At 37.8% G+C, this 19,734-nt stretch overlaps 1 protein-coding gene across 6 annotated transcripts in view; it reads left to right on the plus strand.

Annotated features, from left to right (window-relative positions):
• Positions 1–19,019, plus strand: part of LOC104589049 (protein ENHANCED DISEASE RESISTANCE 2-like) — a 170,368-nt gene extending 151,349 nt beyond the window's left edge. For 3 of the 6 annotated variants that reach the window (XM_088893219.1, XM_088893220.1, XM_088893221.1), the window contains 8 exons: positions 8,675–8,850; positions 9,417–9,518; positions 10,376–10,423; positions 12,045–12,188; positions 12,297–12,392; positions 13,820–13,921; positions 16,803–16,889; positions 18,973–19,017. In XM_088893219.1, coding sequence (XP_088749345.1) covers positions 8,675–8,850; positions 9,417–9,518; positions 10,376–10,423; positions 12,045–12,188; positions 12,297–12,392; positions 13,820–13,921; positions 16,803–16,889; positions 18,973–19,002 — 785 coding nt within the window. In that variant the 3' untranslated portion in view covers positions 19,003–19,017. Of the gene's footprint in view, positions 1–8,674; positions 8,851–9,416; positions 9,519–10,375; positions 10,424–12,044; positions 12,189–12,296; positions 12,393–13,819; positions 13,922–16,802; positions 17,663–18,972 lie in introns of those variants that run through there. The other 3 variants (XM_010247228.2, XM_010247229.3, XM_010247227.2) reach the window with 3 other exon arrangements.
• The last annotated feature ends 715 nt before the right edge of the window (positions 19,020–19,734 follow it).

Genomic DNA, 19,734 nt, shown 5'->3' on the forward strand with positions numbered 1-19,734 from the left:
TTCCAAGTTACAAGATTGCCATCGAGGAAGGTACAATACCCTGTAGTTGATCTCCTGTCTGATACAGAACCAGCCCAGTCAGCATCTGTGTACCCTACTATCTCAAGAGTTCCTCCACTTTGGTATAACAAACCACGACCTGGAGCACCTTTTAGTTACCTAACAATTCTCAGAACAGCTTCCCAATGAGGAACCCGAGGATGTTGCATAAACTGGCTCACTACACTCACAGCAAATGATATTTCTGGTCGGGTAATGGTCAGGTAGTTCAATTTGCCCACCAACCTTCTGTATCTTCCAGGATCATCAAACTCTTCACCCGCATCAACACGCTTGGCATTGAGTTCCATAGGAGTCTCTGTTGGTTTAGCACCTAACAACCATGTTTCTTCAAGTAGATCAAGAACATATTTTCTCTGACATAGGTTGATCCCATGTTTTGACCTCGCAACCTCTATTCCCAGGAAATATTTTAGCTTCCCCAGATCTTTCGTATTGAAGTGATCCTGTAAGAATTTCTTCAACCTGTTGATTCCATTGCTATCACTCCCAGTTATGACAATATCATCCACGTACACGACTAGCAAGATTTTCCCATCCTTTGAGTTATAGCTGAACACAGAATGATCAACCTGACATTGTTTCATCCCAAAGGCTTTCATCACTTCACTGAACCTACCAAACCAAGCACGTGGAGATTGTTTCAGTCCATAAATTGCCTTTTTGAGCCTACACACTTTGTCAGACTCCCCCTGAGCAACAAACCCTGGTCGTTGCTCCATATACACCTCCTCAACTAGATCACCATGTAGGAAGGCATTTTTTATGTCAAGTTGTACAAGAGGCCAATCATACATAGCAGCTAATGAAATCAGCACCCAAACTGAACCAATCTTAGCCACAGGAGAAAATGTCTCCATATAGTCCACACCATACATCTGAGAATAACCCTTGGCCACCAACCTCGCTTTCAATCGCTCCACACTGCCATCAGGAAGATACTTCACTGTGTAGACCCATTTACACCCAACTGTGTGCTTACCAGAAGGAAGAGCGGTGAGCTCCCATATGTGATTATGTTGTAGAGCAGAGAGTTCTTCTTCCATGGCTTGTCGTCACCCTGGGGAGGCAAGAGCTTCCTGGACAGTCTTGGGAATGGGAACAGATGAGAGTAATGATATAAATTTGCAATGAGAAGCAGAAAGGTGAGCAGTAGAAACATAGTGTGAAATGGGGTGAGAAGTACAAGTACGTTTACCTTTTCGCAGAGCAATAGGAAGATTAGGATCAGAAGGAGGAGCAGTAGCAGGATCTGTCGACAGGGGCTGAAGTGGAGGAGGGCCCGATGCACTTCTGCGGGTATACACTTGAGTGATTGGCGGCTTCTCAGTAGTAACAGGCATAGGATGTGCATCTGCAGTAGAAACAGGAGCTACTGGAAGGATGTCCACAACAGGTACAGGAAGGGGAACCACAGAGGGAGAGGAAGAGACCCCAGCATCTGAGAAGAACGGAACTGACTCAAAGAAGGTGACATCAGAGCACACAAACGATTTATGGGATTTTGGATTATAACACTTATACCCTTTCTGAGTCCTTGAGTAGCCAAGAAAGATACACTTAGTAGCTCGAGCATCTAGCTTGTCTAACCCAGGCCCCAAGTGTTGAACAAAACAAACACAGCCAAAGATTCTTGGGGTAAAAGGAAATGGAGATAAAGTGGGAAACAACACGGAGAAAGGGGATTGACTGGATTGACATGGGCATCCGATTGATCAGAAAACAGGATGTGAGAATAGCATCACTTCAAAAATGTTTTGGGACATTCATATTAATCATCAAGGATCGAGCAGTTTCAAGAAGATGTCGATTTTTTCGTTCAGCTACACCGTTCTGTTGTGGGGTGTAGGCACAAGAAATTTGATGAATGATCCCATGATGTTCTAGGTATTGCTGAAATGGTGAGGAGTTGTATTCTTTGGCATTATCGGAGCGAAGAATTTTAATATGAACACCAAATTGAGTGCGTATTTCAGCATAAAATTTTTGAAAAATAGGGAACAACTCACTACGATCTTTCATAAGATAAATCCATGTCATCCTTGAAAAGTCATCAACAAAGATTACAAAATACTTATACCCATTGTATGACACCACTTTAATTGGACCCCATACATCGAAATGAATTAAAGAGAAAGGACTTGAGACACGACTATCAACTCTTGGACTAAATTTGACTCTATGATGTTTACCCAATTGACATGACTCACAATCTAATGATGAAAGATGACTCAAGGAAGGAACCAGTAACTTCAAGGCCTTGAGAGAAGGATGACCAAGTCTGCAGTGCCATTGAAGAGGAGTAAGAGATGACTGAAAAGCTACTGGAGGACCACCACCATCAAGGTAATATAATCCACCTGCTTCATGCCCTCCACCAATCTTCCTCCCCGTCTTGAGATCCTGAAACACACAAGAAGAAGGGTAGAAGGTTACAGAACAATTAAGAGACATTGGTTAATCTGCTGACAGACATAAGGTTAAAAGGAAACTTAGGAACATATAAAACAGATGATAAAGGCAAGGAGGAGAGATTAACATCACCAACACCGCAGATAGGAGATGTAGAACCATTAGCAAGTGTAACTGTTTGAGGTGTGGAGGAGTGGGAAAGGGAAGAAAATACATCATGAGTCCCAGACATATGGTCCGAGGCCCCGGAGTCAATGATCCAGTGTGAGTCTTTGGAAGCTAAGCAAGCCATACCTGAACGGGCAAGTGTAGCGGTGATCTGCTGAGAGGTTTGAATGAACTGCTCATATACTGCACGTGGTACTCTCACCATTTCCTTCTCAAAAGCACAAGTAGATGTGGAGGGGATTGGGTCAGTTTGCTGACTTTCAATAATTGTGTCACTACCCTTAGTCCTAGCATGGTTAGCCCAAGTGTTGGGTGCACCACGCAAATCATAGCAGAAATTAACTGTGTGCCCCTCTAAACCACAATGTGTACACTTTCTCTGAGTATTACTCCTTCCTCTTCCCCGACCTCCCCCTGAGTCTCGGCCTCCAGTCCGACCACTAGCCATGTGACCACCACGGTTGCTTGGGAGTCCACTCCTGACACCACCACTTCTATTTCCACGACCACCCCCTTTAGTCACTACCAAACCAGATCTGTCAGAGAGAGAAGAATGTTCTACCGACTCAATGGATGTCCTCTTAAGACGAGCAAAAACTTCTTCAATTGAGGGAAGAGCAGATCCTCCCAATATTTGTGCTCTGACAGGCTCATACTCAGCCTTCAACCCCACAAGAAACCTTGTCACATCAAGCTGCTCACGTTGCTGTTGTTGGATCTGAACATCTGATGTTAGAAGATGATACACATTGAGCTCATTACGAATGTTCCTCAAACTTGCATAGTACTCTTCTAAGCTTTGACTCCCTTGCTTCAAATTGAAATACACTTGGTACAACTGATACACCCTAGTTGTATTGTCTTGTCCAGAGTACAACTTCTTAGCATGATCCTAGATTTCCTTAGCTGTATCTAGGAACATGAAGTTCACACTAATCTTTGGTTCCATGCTGTTTCAGAGCCATGTCATTATCTGTGCATCTACTTGTTCCCAGTCACTGAACCCAGGGGAATCAGAGGGAGGTTTCTCCTCTCTTACATGTTTTACCTTCCTCTTGGCCTTCAAGAACACCTCCACAGATTTTGCCCATGGTACATAATTCTCACCATTCAACTTGATGGATGTCATTTGAACACTTAGATAGTCTGGAGAAAGCATGACACCTGTTTTGTTATCATTCCCATTTTCAAATGAAGCCATCTTAATTATTTCACCTTCAAATATACAACACAACCTCACACTCTTTCACAAGACTTGTCTCACTTATAACACCACCAATTCGAGCTTCTTTAAATACACATTACACACCACACACTAAGGCTGAAATCACTCAGTCTTCACATCAAACACCTGGGCTGCACACTACAGAACCATTCACCATCAACACACTAAGACTGAAATCACTCTGTCCTCACATCAAACACTTGGGTTGCACACTGCAGAACTGATTACACACAAGGTATAGGAGATCACTTTTAAATATTTTGAAACATAGATACACCAATCACCATGAGACAACCACCACCAATCTACTGCTGTTGTGAACTTCAGCAGTCGACAACTCTTCTTTCAACATACATACGAAGAGAAATGCAGAGGAACACAACTGAGATGCATATCAGTCACACTGAGCACCACCACAACCAACTTTTGAAACAAAAAGAAACATTCACAGTCCCTTACTTGGACAAACAACAGTAGTGTTCATACCTGTCCACATTCAGCCCTCTTCGATACTGAATAGAGGGTTTAGTATACCACTCCAACGACCACCACAGCAACGACCGGAGGCATCCTCACCTCCAGGCCCACAAAACGACAGCTCCTTTTCAGCCCCTTATCGAACCTCCACTCAGGTCAGTCGAAAAGGAAGAAGATGACTGTGAAAGTTGGCGGCGAACCCAGAAAGAGAACAGCAGCAAGAAAGAAATGAGGATACGACCTTACAGCTCTGATACCATGTTAGTAAACCCTAGCAGATTCTAGGTTGAAGTAGAGAAGAAGAAAGAAAAGAGAAAGAAGAAGAAGAAGAAGAAGAAAGAAAGGTTCGGCCAGTCTAGAAGAGAGTCAAAAAATCACTCTCCCCTAGCTGACCCACTTGTATTTATTCAAAAACATAGAGTTATAGGAAAGACCATTTTGTCCCTCATAGAAGATGGGACATATAACTTAAACTCAGATACAATAGACCTTTCACTCTCAAGCAGATAATCCAGAATGACCAAAATACCCCTGACTCGAGCATTCCTACAATGTTTAAGCTTGTTCTTTGCAACTCCTTTAATGAGGGCATCAGCCAATTGCAATTCTAAAGAGACATAATGCAAGCAAACTTCTCCGGTTTCTACCCTTTCTCTTATGAAGTGCCTATCAACTTCAATGTGTTTTGTCCTATCATGTTGAATTGGATTGTGGGCAATATTGATTGCAGTTTGGTTGTCACAATATAACATCATAAGTTCCTCTACTTTTATTCCAATCTCACTTAGTAGGGACCTAACCCAAAGTAGTTCTAAGGATCCATGAGCCATGGATCTATATTTAGCCTCTACACTTGATCAGCCACAACTGCTTGTTTTTTACTCTTCCATGAAATGAAGTTTCCACCCATAAAGGTACATGCCCCTGATGTAGATCTCTTGTCATCCAAACAACCTGCCCAATCTGCATCTGTATAGGACTCTAGTTTCAAGTTTTCATGGTCTGAGAAAAGAATACTTGTGCCAGGGTGCTTCTCCAGGTATGCAAGTATTCTTTCAATGATTTCCCAATGCTGAACCCAAGGTGCATGCATGTACTAACTCACAACACTGACAGTATAGGAGATATCTGGACATGTCATACACAAATATAATAGCCGGCCTACCATTCTTTGATATCTCCCCACATCCTTAACCAATTCACCATCCACAACATTAATTCTATGATATGGGTCAATAGGAGTATTAATTGGTTTGGTTCCCAACTTCTTAGTCTCTTGTAGTAGGTCCAGTACATACTTCCTCTAAGAGATGAAATTCCCATGCTTGGGTCTTGCAACTTCAAACATAGGAAGTATTTTAGCTCACCAAGATCTTTGATCTCAAACTCTTACTGTAATGGTTTCTTGAGAGCATCAATCTCCTTCAGATCATTTCCTGTAACTACTATATCATCCACATACACAATCAGAATTGACACAAGTGCATCTCTCATTTTCACAAAGAGGGTGTGATCAAACTGGATTTTTGTGTACCCAAAACAGATAAGTGCCCCTCTGAACCTATCAAACCATGCCCTAGGTGGCTGTTTCAAACCATACAATGATTCTTTCAGCTTACAAACCTTTCCTTTAACAACATTTTCATAAAAACCAGTTGGGATGTCCATATATACCTCATCTTGCAAATCACCATTAAGGAATGCATTTTTATCATCAAGGTAAAATAGGGGCCATGAATAGGTGACTGCTAGAGACGAGTATTCGAACTGAACTCATCTAAGCAACTGGTGCAAAGGTCTCCATATAATCAACACCATAGGTCTGTGTATACCCTTTTGCAACCAACCTTGCCTTGTACCTCTCTATACTGCCATCAACCCTATATTTTACAATGAACACCCATCTACATCCGACTGTCTCCTTATCTAGAGGAAGATCAACTTTCTCCCAAGTCTGGTTCTTAGCCAATGCTTCCATCTCTTCTTGCATAGCCATTTTCCACTCAAGTTTGGAGAGAGCTTCAGTAACATTCCTAAGTATAGACACAAAATCTAAGGAAGAAAGGAAGGCTCAGTAGGAGGATGATAAGGCACTGTAGGAGAGATGGTGTGAGATGCAATGGGCAGTACACTTTCTCTTCCCTTTGCAAAGTGCAATGGGAAGATCAAGGTCAATGGGATCGGCTGCAACAATAGTGTTAGGTACAGGAGCATTATCATTAGGAAAAATAATAGGCTCGGGCTCAAGGGGAATAAGCTTGAGAAAGTTTCACAATCTCTCTAGAAAGGATATGTTGCCTAGCAATGTCGAATTCAGGGTTTAACCCGGCCAAGAACTCAAAAACCTATTCTTCTCTACCAACTTGTGATAGGTTGATGCATCATTCACACTTTCCCAAACCACAGTTACTAAGTGATCTATCTCCTGCCAAAGGGTTTTCAGCATGGAGAAATACATGGCAAGAGGTTTATCTTCCTATTTTATACTAATCACTTGATTACTTAACTGGTAGGTTCTGGCTACATTCTGCTTCTGGGAATAGGTATCAGTCACTCCATCCCAAATCTCCTTTGCTGTATTAGCCCATAGAAAATTTTTGCCAATGTGGGGTAACATGAAATTACATAGCAAGGACATCACCATGTAATTTTCTTGTACCCACCGGGAGGAATCTGTATTAGGTTTCTTTTCCTCCCCAGTTATGTACCCTAGTTTTCCACGAGCACCAATGGCCATCTTGGTTGATTGTGCCTATTCTAAATAATTTGTACCATCCAATTTAACTGTGGTAATAATTCCAGACCCAAACATATCACTTGTACCTCCAACATCTGGACCCATGTTACTAGTCGACTTCTGCTCAGTACTCCAGCCCTCCATCTCGACTTCAAACAATTCAAAACCAGCAAAACACTAGGTAGAAAGTCTCTAAGATCAGATCGACCTCACTCATAGTGGCGGCTAACCTTTCTAGAAGGAGAAAACCCTATCTGGAGAGAAAACCCTCTTCTCCCACCGTCTCCCACTGGAGAGAAGAGTGATTCAATCACTCTAGAAAGCTTAAAACTATCCAGAAACCCAACCGCCCACTCTAAAAAACCTAGAGAAGTCCAAAAAGGTCCAAGCACCAAATCAACAAAGGGCCCAACAAGAGTGTTGTGGTCCCCACTTGCTATCTAAACAACAAACATATAAAAGATTGCTGCTAAATCTCCACAAAACTGATTAAATCCTCAACAGTTATTAGTCCAAATTTACTAAACAGCCTAAGAAAAGAGGTAGAATATTGTGGAGGGCAGCAAGGGAAACAGTTGATTGTTAGAATTCAATAAGGGGTAGAATATTTAAGTGGGTTGTTTTTATGTCATTTAGGTTAAGAAAAAAGGCAACCACTCACTGGGTAATTTGGTTTTACAATTGATTGTTAGAATTTCCATGTTTTATTATAGGGTTGCAAGAAAGTGCTGTCACCATGTTAATTCATCGAATTATTGGGTGATTTGATTTTTCACTTGAACCAATCGCCTAACATGTTAGGCCATGTTAATATTTCTAACTTGACTTGATATGATTGTAGACCATGTGAGCGCACACAACCCAACACATATTACCAAGGTTATTGCTCCTTCAGGCATTACAGAATTTTAAGATACCACAAGGGGGTGATCTTCCTTATCTTCATATTCTTGTTGGATCTGCGGATTCCACTTCAGCTAAATCCTAGCTTGCTTCAAGGAATGAGACAACAATACTTTGTTGAGCATTTACTATATTAAACTGGAGTATGAATCCTATTTTACAGTAGGGTAGATGCTTAAATAGTTTGGATGGCCTTGGATTCTTAGATACCATATCAGGTAGCCAGATCTAATATCCAGAGTTAACATATCATTCAGATGAATCCTGAGACCAGCAAACTCTAGGGCTTATGTGTTGGCTGAAGTGAACTAATCCAACATAATCTGTATTTTTCTTTGAGCATGGCTTTGTTCTTTGTTCTCTTTCTTTGTCCCTTTTCTATGCCTTTCTTTTATTTTTAATGAAGCTTTTTTTTTCTCTTGATGATAAAAAAATTATAAAGACTTTTCTTATAATAGTGTACATAAAACCATTTATCAAAAAAATAGTGTACATAAAACCCAACATGTAGTCTCAGTGTATGTGAAGGTTATACAGTTTCTAATTGGCAAGGAAAAGATGCCATATTTTAAGTTTCTTGTCATGATAGTTATTGCCATTCACGTATAAATCCATGTTTGCAGCATCAAGCTGTAAGATTGCAATCAATTACTTTTGCTTACACTCGATGATACTTAAATATTTGGATGCAGTTTCAGTTGAATCCAATGAATTGGATGACAAATTTTCTCCAATCAGTATTGATGCAAGCCAGTTTCATGGTTCCATGTGCCAAGGAAAAGATGAAACTGATGTAAACTGTTGGGCTTCACCTGGAGGACAAGGATTTATGATAAGAGGAAAGACATACTTACATGATAATTCTAAGGCAGGTTTCTTTCTATTTTGGCACTTGTAATACACATTATTTCAAGGAAAATTACTGTTTGAAAAAATGTACAATGGTCAAACTGCCATCATTTCTAGAATTGTATCTTAATATTATTTAGATATCCTTGATTCAAAGATTCATGAAAGTGCAGTTTGAGTTGCAATTACTGGGTAACTACCACCTGCATTGTTATATAGTTCGGTGCTGAATCATGGGTAACTACCACTTGGCCCCATTCATTCACAGCTTGGAAAAATGACAAGACACAGGAACTTTAATGACCAAAGAGCCAATGTGCCACTGGTTTTGCCCTTTCTAAAATACCTTGACAAAAAAGCCTTGAGTAGCAGCCACTTGATTATCCTCAGCATTGCCTTAACAAATACTTTTGTGTATTTCCTGCTAATGCAATCATCTTACTTATTCCAGTTATGAATATTGTATAGATTGTATGTTACTTGCACTAATTTAGACATTATATAACTCTTCAAGAAATTTTCATATAATTGGAGTTTTTGACCTATCAATAGAGTAAACGCATTGCATTTTTCCTTTCTTTTAAGGTAATGGGAGGAGATCCTCTTTTGAAGCTTTTAGCAGTTGATTGGTTCAAATCTGATCATAACATGGATAAGGTTGCACTGAGTTCCAAGTGTCTTGTTCAGGTAAAATAAAACTTACTGCCAATTTTAGTGATTAAGTAGGACGATTTACATTCAATTATGCAATTTCATTGATCATTTTCTTTTATATTTTCATCATTATCATCCAAGCTTTATCCGCACTATATGGGGTCAGATATATGAATCCTACTTTGTCATTCTGTTCTGTTTAATGCCATACTTATCGTTAAATTATGAGCTTAAATCATTTCTTACTACTTCAACCAAAATCCATTTTGGTCCCTATCCCTTCTAGCCCCTTCAACTTGCAACAATTCAGAAACCATGGATTTGGCAAAAGGTTTTGAATGCTGGCTGCCAACCTGATGCAACCCTCTATCCAGGATTGGGACTGGCAGTGTAAGACAAACCCACACTGGCAGAGGTGTTCTTTTATATTTTGTTCTTCCAATTCAACTTGCCTATGGTTCTCTCTTTCCTCTTTTTGTCAACCTTTTTCTTAGTACTGTAATAATCTACTGTTTCAGATGCCTATTAACTATTATTAAAATGTGATTCAATATGGCTAGTCAAGAATAATTAAATTCAAAGATACAATATGAAGGATCTTATGTTAGGATTCAACATCTCAACATAATTTTCACCTCAAATTTAAAATATTAGTTATATTACTTTTAGAAAAATCAGATGCTATTGTTGCTTGTTTTGGGGTCTAAGAGTTGTAAAGAAACAAATTCAGTTTAAAAGAAGGCTTTGGATTATATATAAACTCAAATGTGTATATATAATATATTATATTATATATACATTTCAGTTTGTCTATATATTTTTCTTTTAATTATTTTAATATAATCTGGAAGATCCTAATTCCCTGTATAATATCTGCTTCTCAATTTCAGTCAGAAGCTGGGAAGAAACTTCCATTCATTCTGGTCATTAATTTACAGGTATGTAATGGTATCTTTTGACATAACCACTGTGAATAAAATATTGTTATCTATTATTTTTTTCATATAGATAGCAAAGATGATTACATATTATATCATGTAAAAGAAGAAAATGGGATACAAGATGCATATAAAAGGGCAGGAGACAATGAAAAAAGAAGGCAAAATAAATCCTTTGCACCCTACCTCCAAGAAAAGTTCTAACATCTAATCTACAAAAGAAGCCCAGAACTGATACCAAAAAACAAAACTCAAAAAGAGAAGATTCCAAACAGTAAATCTGGACCTTGAAGTCTGCACCTGATCTCTTGAAGAAACTCACTTGTACCCTCAAATTAACAAGCAAAGCCTGCTATAGGAAATCCCATCCAATTGCAATTCTAAAGGAGCCACTCACTCATCAATTGAGCTCTAGACAACTAGACTGGTTGAACTCACCCTTCAATGAGAAGAATGCCATAAACCTAAGGTTAACTTGTTCAATCTGGTCGGTTAAAACTATTGATTTTGCTTAGGGTTGCTTGGATATAAGATCAAATCAGTCTTAAGTGATTAACAAATTCTAATTTTCTTCGTTTGTTATCCTGTAAGGTCTGATATCTGATGTAGTGGCAATCTACCTTTAATAGATTGAGGACCAGAAAAATATATTTTATTATTATTTTTCAGTCCATACACAGTCCAGCACTAGCGGGGGGTAGTTTCTGATTATTTATCCAGTTCACACACAGTATAGTTGCTGGAAAAGCATATACAGCATCAAATAGTAGTGAAACAGTCACCACCCAGGACAAATCTGGCCCTACGATCACCAAACATCTACTTCTTACTGCTGTTACAGCAAGTACAAGTCATACCCTGACTTATAAAGACACCATAAAGGGTCACAAGATCCACAAAAAGATTGAAAAACAGGTTCTAAACCCTTAACATAACTCACATGAACCTCTTACAGAAGGTTCTATTGGTACACGACCAAGAGAGAGAGGGAGAGATGAAAAGCCTTCTCAGACCAGTCCGATTGGTATTCTCAAGCTTCTCCAAGAGAAACACAGCCAAAAGGGATGGAACACTTGATCGATTCTGTTTTTCTGGCCTAACAGACCTGCTCTGATACCATATTATCTTGGGAATATCAATAGAAAGCTGAAAGAGAAGAGAAGAAAGAGTGGAGAAGAGAAGAGAAGAAGAATGTGAGGCAAAAAGTCCTGTTGGCGGCACCAAGTATTTATACTAGGGTGATCATAAAATACAAGGAAAATTACAAAAGTGCCCTTGCAGAACTAAAGGTGAAACAATTACAACATTTTAACAAGATCAGCATAAACTGGCCTGTTAACACTCCCTCTCAAGTTGGGAGTATGGCCATCATTCCCAACTTGCCAAGAGCACTTTGTGGCTTCAGCTGAGGTACTCCCTTGTAAAGATGTCTGCTAACCGTTGGTCAGTTGTCACATAAGGGAGACATACCTCTCCAATCCTTAACAAAGTGACAATCTACCTCAATGTGCTTGGTATGATTGTGCTCAATTGGATTATGTGCTATAGATTGATTTCTTGCCATAATATAATTTCACCTTTTGAGGTAGAAAATGATGTTATTGTTCTGCTTTTTTTTCAGGTCCCAGCAAAACCAAACTATAGTATGGTTCTCTATTATGGTGCTAACAGGCCTATAAAGAAACAATCTTTACTGGATAGATTCATCGACGGTTCTGACATGTTCCGAAATGCGAGATTCAAACTTATTCCAAGTATTATAGAGGTGTGAAGTGTGGTAACCTAGATCAAGAACCTCTGAATCTCTGGATTTTATCTTTTATGCATACTCTTTGTGCTGTTGGTTGCTAATGCATTGTGGTGAGTCACCCAGGGATATTGGATGGTCAAGCGTGCAGTTGGGACAAAAGCTTGCCTTTTGGGGAAAGCAGTAACTTGTAGATACCTTAGAAAAGATAATTTCCTTGAGGTAAGTAAAAACCAAATTGGTTCCAGAATCCTCTTGTCACCCTAATTCTGATTATTTATGCATTGGTAATCAAAATTAAATATTGTTGTAAATTTGAACTAAGGAATTAACTCAATTGTCAAAACTAGATGAAATGAATTTATAACAATCTGGATAATCTTACACTTGTTCACCTACTTGACAACAATTTCAGCCCCAAAAAAGGTTGTTGAATAAAATATTCCTGGCTCATGTGATCTTATCTTGTCTTTATCTGTAAGTGGTTAGATGATATTAACATGTGACCAGGTATTTTCCATATACATTCTCTTAATTTTTTCTGTTTTATTTTTTTATTTTTTGATTAATAATAATAAATATTATTAAAATACATCATCATTGTCTAACCCTTGCCCCAATTATATAGGGTTAGGCTCTTTAATCCTGTTCTGCCATTCCGTCCTGTTCAGTACCATATCCAGCATGAAAAGATAAAACATGATTTGGCAAAAATTTTAATGCCAGCTGTCAACTTGACACAAGCCTCCTTTATCCAGGACTGGGACCAGCAGTGTAAGGCAAGCTCTCATTGGCAGAGTTAAATATCATTAAAATATATTAGAAACTTAAAATGTACAGTTGGGGGAGAATGAGAGATATTAGTGTCATCATACATGCAAATACATACAAAATAATCATACTCTTGCCAATTCATATCAAAGCCTATGCATGACATGTCTTTAAGTCTTTAAGCACCAAAGCCTAATCCAGACCATCACACGCGTATCAAGACTAGTAGAGAGGTCATGTAACCCAACTCATCAAATGTCTGAGTAGTGGTTGTATCCTAAATATAATAACAAAGTTCTATCCACTATAAAGCAAATATCCCTCCAAATTCTTGGAAGGAGTTCTGTTATAGCCTTAAAAAACTCTTCCATTCCTTTCTTTACCAAATTATTCGAAAGACCACTAAAATATTTTCTTCCAAAAGTCCATTGGACTTCAAAGCAAATAAATGGTCAAGTTTATTAACTAATGAGACCAAGACTCCTCCAACCCGCTTGAAAGACAAGTAAGAATGCCCAAAAGTTTCCAACCACATTATAATGTAGAAGTCACTATTTTCCATCCTCAACTGTTTGAGCAGATCCATCTCCAATCCCTATGTTAAATGTCAAAACTCTTCTTTTAATGATTCAAAAAAAAAGGAAATGAAGTTACAAATTCGTGCATGTGACATGATAGTTCTAATGGAAACCAGCTTATACTCAGCGGCATGTGAGGTAACGGAGCTATGTGAAATATTTTTCTAGTATCTGCCTACATATGGTTGTTTAGTGACGTTAAAATTTTGTTCGATGGCACAGATTTTCTATAAAGTTTTAAGAGGGGAGAGATCCTCACATTTATTGCACATTGGTGCTGATGTGAATTTATTTTTTCAGATTGATGTGGATATTGGTTCATCATCTGTTGCAAGGAGTGTCATTGGTTTAGTCCTTGGATATGTTACAAGCATAGTCGTTGATCTTGCAATTTTAGTTGAGGTTTGTGCCTTTACAACTTCAATACTTAATCACGTATCATTCTGATCATAGGATGAATGCAATTATGAATATTGCAATCCATTGTTTCATGCTGATGCAATATCTAAACTTCTTCTCATTACTCTTTTAGTATTTATGCCCTCAATAACCATCTTGCTTAAAGGAATATCCCTTGATGCAAATCTTTTGAAAATGGATTGAAGGAGGAACCCTTTCTATTCAAGCAGACCTGATCATATAGTTATTTTCTGTTTAAATTGAATTTTACATGGTCTGATGGGATTGTCAAATCATGACAGAAGATCAGCTTATCAGAACGTACACAATCTGTATATGGTGTGCACAAACAGGTAAAAGAAAAGAATGAATAGGAGAGGAGAAAAGAAGAACAAAACAGAGAAGAGCTGCAGGAACAAACCTGCTGATCAAGGAGAAAGAAATCTCCCAACCGGCCAGGCCTCAATATATAGATTTTTTATACTAAGATTAAATTACAGTACTACCCCTGTTTATGAAAATACTGTGATTCCTAAATTACCCTATTTAAGCAAAAAGTTGAGCACACATATACCCCCAGATATAAATAAGAGTAAACAGCAAACAAACAGTAAAAATAAATAATAACTACTTTCTTAATACTCCCCCTCAAGCCAGTGTATATATTTCATATAGATCGAACTTGTTATCAAAGAAGTCAATCTGAGGTCAATGTAGTAGAGCCTTGGTGGCAAATTTGCTAGTTGATCTTCAGTCTTCACAAATGGGGTATTATTCACCAACTCAAATCTTTCTCAAGTGAAATGGTAGTCAACCTTAATATGCTTTGCTCTTTCATGAAATATAGGGTTCAACATAATGTGTACAGCTGCTAGTTGTCACAGTGGGGATGCATTGGAAATTAAGAAGTGTCACTATGATTCCCATCTCCTTAAGTAGACTTTTGAGCCATATTGAGTGACCTGTTAATCTGTTATATGACTTATCACTCTATAATCTGCTTCGACACTAGATCTAGCTACTACATTTTGCTTTGCGCTCTTCCAAGAGACAAGATTCCACCTAGGAAGGTGCAATACCATGTAGTAGGCCAATGATTTATACGTGAACCAGCCCATTCTGTATTAAAGGACAATTACAAGTAACAGATATACATCATTCATTGCATACCAGCCCACTCCAAATAGAGGCCAAAGAAGATACAGATGTAAACAAAGGTCAGCCAAACTGCTGAATCAAATATCAGGTCTGTCAGAGATTACAAGTAACAGATATATGTATTCATTGCATCCCAGCAGTGAAATAGGCATGTATCAGACTGGATGACAAATATGTTGCTGAGAAAACAGCACAGCACACTCAAATATAGCTCCCATCAAAGTGATCAAGTTTTGGGGTATTCACTAATATCAAGCAACTTGAACCATTCCGACCATTACTCAGAAAACTCCCAAACTATAGCAGAATCAATCTAACCTCCGGATCTGTTTTTCTTCAAATTTCCTGAAAGGAAAATCTTTAATAGCTAAGCAGAAACCAACTGGTTTGATAAATCTGTAAAATCATGCTTGATCATAAACTAGGTTTTCAATCAAAGGGGTAGAAGTGAGTCAGCTGACCATATGCCCTACTGACATTAGCAGCCAAACATCCTTGCAAAAATCAGTCCCTGATTGGAGAGATGCTCCGATACCAAGTTGTAAAGAAGAAGAAAACCGGAAGAGATAAAAATCAGCGGCATGGCCCTTTCATTAAGATTTATACTAATACAGGAAAATTATAACTTAGCCCATGATTAATAATAGAGACAAAAGGACAATTTTGGCCTCAAAGTGGTGCCTCTTTCTACTTCTCAGCAGGTTGAAGTACTGAGAAATGATTTAAGGACTTATATATGGCACTGAATAGAACAGAATGACAGAGTAGGATTCACGTGGCCAACCACTACCATTGGGACAAGGCTTTGTTGAGTTGAGTTGATTGTATATAATTATTTTGATTAACTATGTTATATGCAGAAAAGGGGCATCATATGTAAAGTCTGGTTGATTAAAATCAAAAGAAGTTGGGGAGATATGATATGTATTTGAGAGAGATGAGTTGGACAGATTTATAGAGGGAAAAGATCGGGAGAAGGAAAAAAAAAACCATGTACTTATTGCATTGGTATAGGAATAGGGAAATTTTCTGTCTTGTTTTGTAAGTAGGAAAATATAACACGAGTTAAAAGATCAAGGGTAGCCAAATAATGTTGCTATATAAACCCTAGTACCTCATTTTATCACTGCAAATAGAAATTATTACCAGAGACCATTAAAACCAAATTCTGAGAAACTTAGGAACGTACTCCTGTCCCTCATACCATGAATCATGCGGCTTGGAGCAGGAGGCAGGACTTGGTTACATGTCTCTGGTCACTGAGGTCCTCAGCCAGGGATTCCTTAGGTTAATTGTCACGTAATCAAATATTTGCAAACATCTGCCATAAATCTTTTGAAAAACCAGCAAGAAAGATGATAGTAACCAGTGTAGAACAAAGATTAATTTTTTAACCTCCCCAGTAGACCCATTAAATTCTGTATCCCTAGTTAAGCAAATTTGACAGTATTTATTAGTATGGGATCCAAAATATACATGCTCTATTGCCTTAATATTCCACTGCTAGACAGAAACTATTTTCAACAGAAACCAACAATCATTTATCCTAACATTTTCAAAGTTGATTATGTAAAATATTCTTGCCAATTCCTTTAGAGTGCTTCAAATAATTTTGTTTGCATTGATGCTTACAACAGTCTATCACTATGTTTTGTGATGAAATCGCCTCCTATTGAATGAAAATTCAGTCCCACAAAAGAAGAAATTGATGGGGCTATGTTTGCAGGCCAAGGAAGAGCCAGAACTTCCGGAGTACATTCTTGGGACAGTTCGTTTGAACCGTGTTAGGCCAGACTCTGCTGTACCTTTTGAGGTTTGAGGCTCTCCCAGTCAACACTCAATACCTAAGATTCCAAAAGTTTAAAAAAAAATCAGGTCTAGGTCCAAAAGGGCCAAAATCCTATATTTAAAGCCATGTTCCTTTGTAATATCCATGAGCTATAACCTATTTAGAGGACTTTGAAAATGTTCAGAATATTAGGAAAAGATAATTCTTCTTTTTTGGGAGGTGTAAGCTGATATTTGATCCACCATTACATGCATGTAGTGCAACATATCAACTTATTAAATCTACAAATTCAAGCCTTCCCCGGTTCAAAGTCCAAGGCTTAGTGGAAATAATGTGATAAGCTCAATATAATGAAGCTGAAATTGCACCATCTGCTCAACCACAAATTGAAATTACATAAGTATATGCTCAGATTAATTTGTGGCATCCCATCTAATAGTGCAACTCAAAGTAGAAGGCCTTTGAAATGAAATACCAAGATCCATTGTAGAATATCAAATATTAGCATGTTATCTCTATACAGAAATGTAAAAATGGATATTAGAGAAGAAGTCCCAGATGTCGCAAATTGCTCAAAGCAGTCTATTGACATTACTTTTATGCAATATTGAACAGATGTACTTGATGGGCTCTTTCAAAGTAATCCCTAAAGTTTTCCTTTTTCTTGTCTTGATCATCTTACATATTCCTATATTTTCACATCTTATTCATCTTATATCGGTGGTAATGGGATTTGCGTTGGACAGTGTATCCCTCAGGTCAAATGGTGTTTGTATTTGACTATTATTATGAATAAAAGTGCAATTGTTTCATGTGTCAAGTGATGTGCTTCTACTAATTTAACCCTTGTACTGCATTTTAGGATTATGCTCGACGCATCATATTCAGCATGCAGTCTAAATGGTCTCATCAATAGATACACTTGGGTAGTTTAATCCTAACAAGGTTAACATTCACACACTACCCAAGTGATGGAGCAGACTGTCTCATCTACTAGGATTGTAACACAAAGTGTGGAAATGGATATTTACTTGAAACGCTAATCAGGACCAAATTTTAGATTATTCCTAGACTTTTGGATAGGTGGAATAGTTAAACAGTTGCTTGTGATCTCTTACTTGATAATGGTACTCAGCTAGATATCTAGCATAACTAATTTTGATATATCAATCAATGAGATCCTCTTTGGGGGTCCAACACCATACAAGAATGGCTTCTCTCCTATTCTTTAAGAAATTAAAACCTATTGGAAGTGATTCAAACAAAATTGGGTGTTATCTAGAATGACTAGAAACCTAGCTAGTTTGACTAATCAAACTAGGACTGAATTAGTAACTAATCTTAGATCAGCCATTACCTAATTCAATTAGTACTTTTCTATAGATTAATTAGGCTTTATTATAAATCTATAAATAACAAAGACTCTGCCATCTTCAATTTGATTGAACCGCTTGAGAGGGAAGCTTGATTTCTTGGGTGCAAACTCCACAACAGTTCTTGCATTTGTGAGGATCATTCTATTAGGTAAAGTTCTTATCTTTCTTGTGGTTTTGGGTCTAATATAGTTTGATTCAAACCCCAAAATCGATCTTGAGGATAAATACATGTTTTCTCCCATGCAATTTTATTATTATCCTAGTCGAATTCTTGGGTTCTTGAACCCTAATTTGGAAAAAGTTTTGAACAGAAAATTCACCCCATATGATAGTCACATCTTCCAATTGGTATCAGAGCATTTGGTTTAAATTTTTTGGAATTTGAATCATGCCCAATTAGACCCAATCTTGATTCGATTATCTTGTTGAAATCGCATATAGCAATCTACTCTATTTTATTGGTTAAATTGAAGGTTTAATTAGATTACATCTTAGGGAAATGTGATCTTAAAAATTAGGGTTTAATTCATGTGATGATTGCTATATATCTAATGTGGTTTGGTCGAATTAAAGTGTGTGCTTTTATCTATTTAATTTGTATCATTAAAGGATTGTAATTCAACTTGGACCAGTTTTCAAAGTTTTTGTTTTTCTTGTTTACAATCAATATGTATTAGGTTTTTCCTGTTGTAAGAATTAGAAAAGTACATTCTTTTTTTATTATTTTGGAGGGCCTGAAAATGGAACAAAGAGAAGCATGATAGAGATCATGGATCGATACACAAGATGGAGATCTTGGTTCAATTTGCAAGATGGGATCTTGATCGAATTTCTACAAGATGAACAAGATTTTGTCCCCACCATTGCAGTCATGTTTTTTTTTTTATTATTGTGTTTTATTGCATAATTTGATTACTTTTAGTTCATATCACATTATACCAATTTGGTAGAAGTTGCAACACATCAAACCCTGAAATCGATGGATACAAATTGTCCATCTTGGTGGGCGATTTCTAGCTATGTTGGGAGCAATTTGTTGCAGCCCAAAATCACACCACTATTGTGACTATTTAGCATATGATCAGAGGTTTGAGGTTTTGGAACCTTAACTAAGTTGCCCCATGTTTACAGCCCAACCCAGTTGACATTAAAGCAAGATAATTCCATTGTTGTCTTGTTGACAGCACTAGCATATGGGGCCGAATTGCCTCCTGTAAAAAGCCCATAACTTGGGTTGTTTAAAATGTCATATGATTAGTCACATGACTACTTAATTAAGTGGGCCTGTAGTGTTTTAATGTAAGTGGGCTAGGCCTTATTTGTTGCTTTCGTTATTATTACATTTAGTTGCTATGTGATTGTGATAACATATCTAGTGTGTTGAATCACACATGGCCATAATAGTTTGGTTATGTTTGCCTCTAGATCATTTCTTGGGGGCCAACCTACTTAGCCCCTTCCAAAGGATTATTGCATAATCCCCTTCCCAAATT

Source organism: Nelumbo nucifera, chromosome 8 (assembly GCF_055504915.1).
Source record: "Nelumbo nucifera cultivar China Antique chromosome 8, China Antique-T2T, whole genome shotgun sequence".
Classification (NCBI taxonomy): domain Eukaryota; kingdom Viridiplantae; phylum Streptophyta; class Magnoliopsida; order Proteales; family Nelumbonaceae; genus Nelumbo; species Nelumbo nucifera.